This window comes from Aplysia californica, unplaced genomic scaffold (assembly GCF_000002075.1).
Source record: "Aplysia californica isolate F4 #8 unplaced genomic scaffold, AplCal3.0 scaffold00594, whole genome shotgun sequence".
Lineage (NCBI taxonomy): Eukaryota > Metazoa > Mollusca > Gastropoda > Aplysiida > Aplysiidae > Aplysia > Aplysia californica.
In genome coordinates this window covers 459924-461213 of record NW_004797864.1, presented here as the reverse complement: position 1 = coordinate 461213, position 1290 = coordinate 459924, and the positions used below count along the sequence as shown (strand labels likewise).

Sequence of the window (1290 nt, the reverse complement as noted above, 5' to 3'; positions counted from 1 at the left end):
CCCCCCCCCCCCCTGTAATTTCACAAGTTGCCTTCATGCTAAAAGGCAACGCAGCATGAGCTGTTGTTCAGAAGAATTCGTAAAATAATTGTGCTGCAAATTAGCATAAAGTGAAGATGATTTCAAATTTATTTAAAAATGGAAACTTTTCAGGGAACCATAATATACTAAAATCATCTTTGCACGACGCACCAGCTCACTTGGATTGTGTAATCCGAAAGAGCATATTGTTTCTTTGAATGTGATTCATGAAGTCTGTGTTTTTTTCTTGCCATCAATTTATACGAGTAGCACTTTTGTGTCATATTTTTGTTCAAGTGCCAGATCTGCCACGGACCCGGCCAGTTGTAGTTCACCACTTATTTTTCTGCTCAGATGCTTCCACAAAATCGGATAGTATCCTGGTCTTTTTCAGTCTCCCCTCTGTTCAAGTTCAGTAAAAAGTTATTCTTGATCTATTTCAGCTCTTTTGTTTTCTTTTTTTCTTTTCTTGCAAGAGCAGGAAGTTCAAAGCCTGTGGGTGGTTGGCTGGTGCTTTGGTGTGGTTTTCTTCTTCTTTCCTATCAAACATCTATCGTCCTTATCTCCTCTTCATCTTTTTTATGTTTGTTATTCTCTTGTAACAGCTCTAATCTTCTGGCGCTCATATGACCTTATGCAGTTGCGAGCGCCGAAAAACCTCTACTAAACTACTAAACTAAAGTTCAAGGCCTTTTATGTTGATGCAAGAGTCATTTTGTGTCTGCATAATATATTTTTTTTTCACATTCAGGAGCCTGGATAGTGACAGGAGGAACCAACACGGGTGTGATGAAGCACGTTGGTGAGGCTGTGAGGGACTTTGGACTGACCTCCGAAGGTCGTGTGATGACCATTGGGATTGCCCCCTGGGGTTGTGTGCAGAACAAGGAACATCTCATCACAAATGACGTAAGCGCACTTTTTCTGGGTTTTTTTTTTTTAATTGTTGCAGACACAGCCAGCACCTTGAATATTTTAGGAACTGCATTGAGTTGGACTACAGCACCAGTCATCATGGTCGTTGAAATCCCCTTAACTCTTAGTGTACGCGGGCCTATTCCACCTTTTTACGCAGCCATTTTTTGTGATTTTTAGGGGGCTGTGGTAAAATGATTATAACTTTCTTATTTTTTTACCTGTGTAATTGTATGACACATCAAAATTTTCAGAAATGAACAAGCAATTCAACCTTGGTAAAGAAAAAGATATGTGAGGCATGAGAGAAGAGATATGTGGCTTGATGGAGGAAGAAATTGATGAAAAAGGCGA

At 39.8% G+C, this 1290-nt stretch overlaps 1 protein-coding gene across 3 annotated transcripts in view; it reads left to right on the top strand.

The window, feature by feature from the left end:
- The window catches only part of LOC101858128 (transient receptor potential cation channel subfamily M member-like 2), a 65403-nt gene that overhangs the window by 18153 nt on the left and 45960 nt on the right, over positions 1-1290 (top strand). For all 3 annotated transcript variants that reach the window (XM_013087495.2, XM_035972156.1, XM_035972155.1), the window contains exon 6: positions 773-930. In XM_013087495.2, the coding sequence (XP_012942949.1) occupies positions 773-930 (158 nt within the window). The remainder of the gene's footprint in view (positions 1-772; positions 931-1290) is intronic.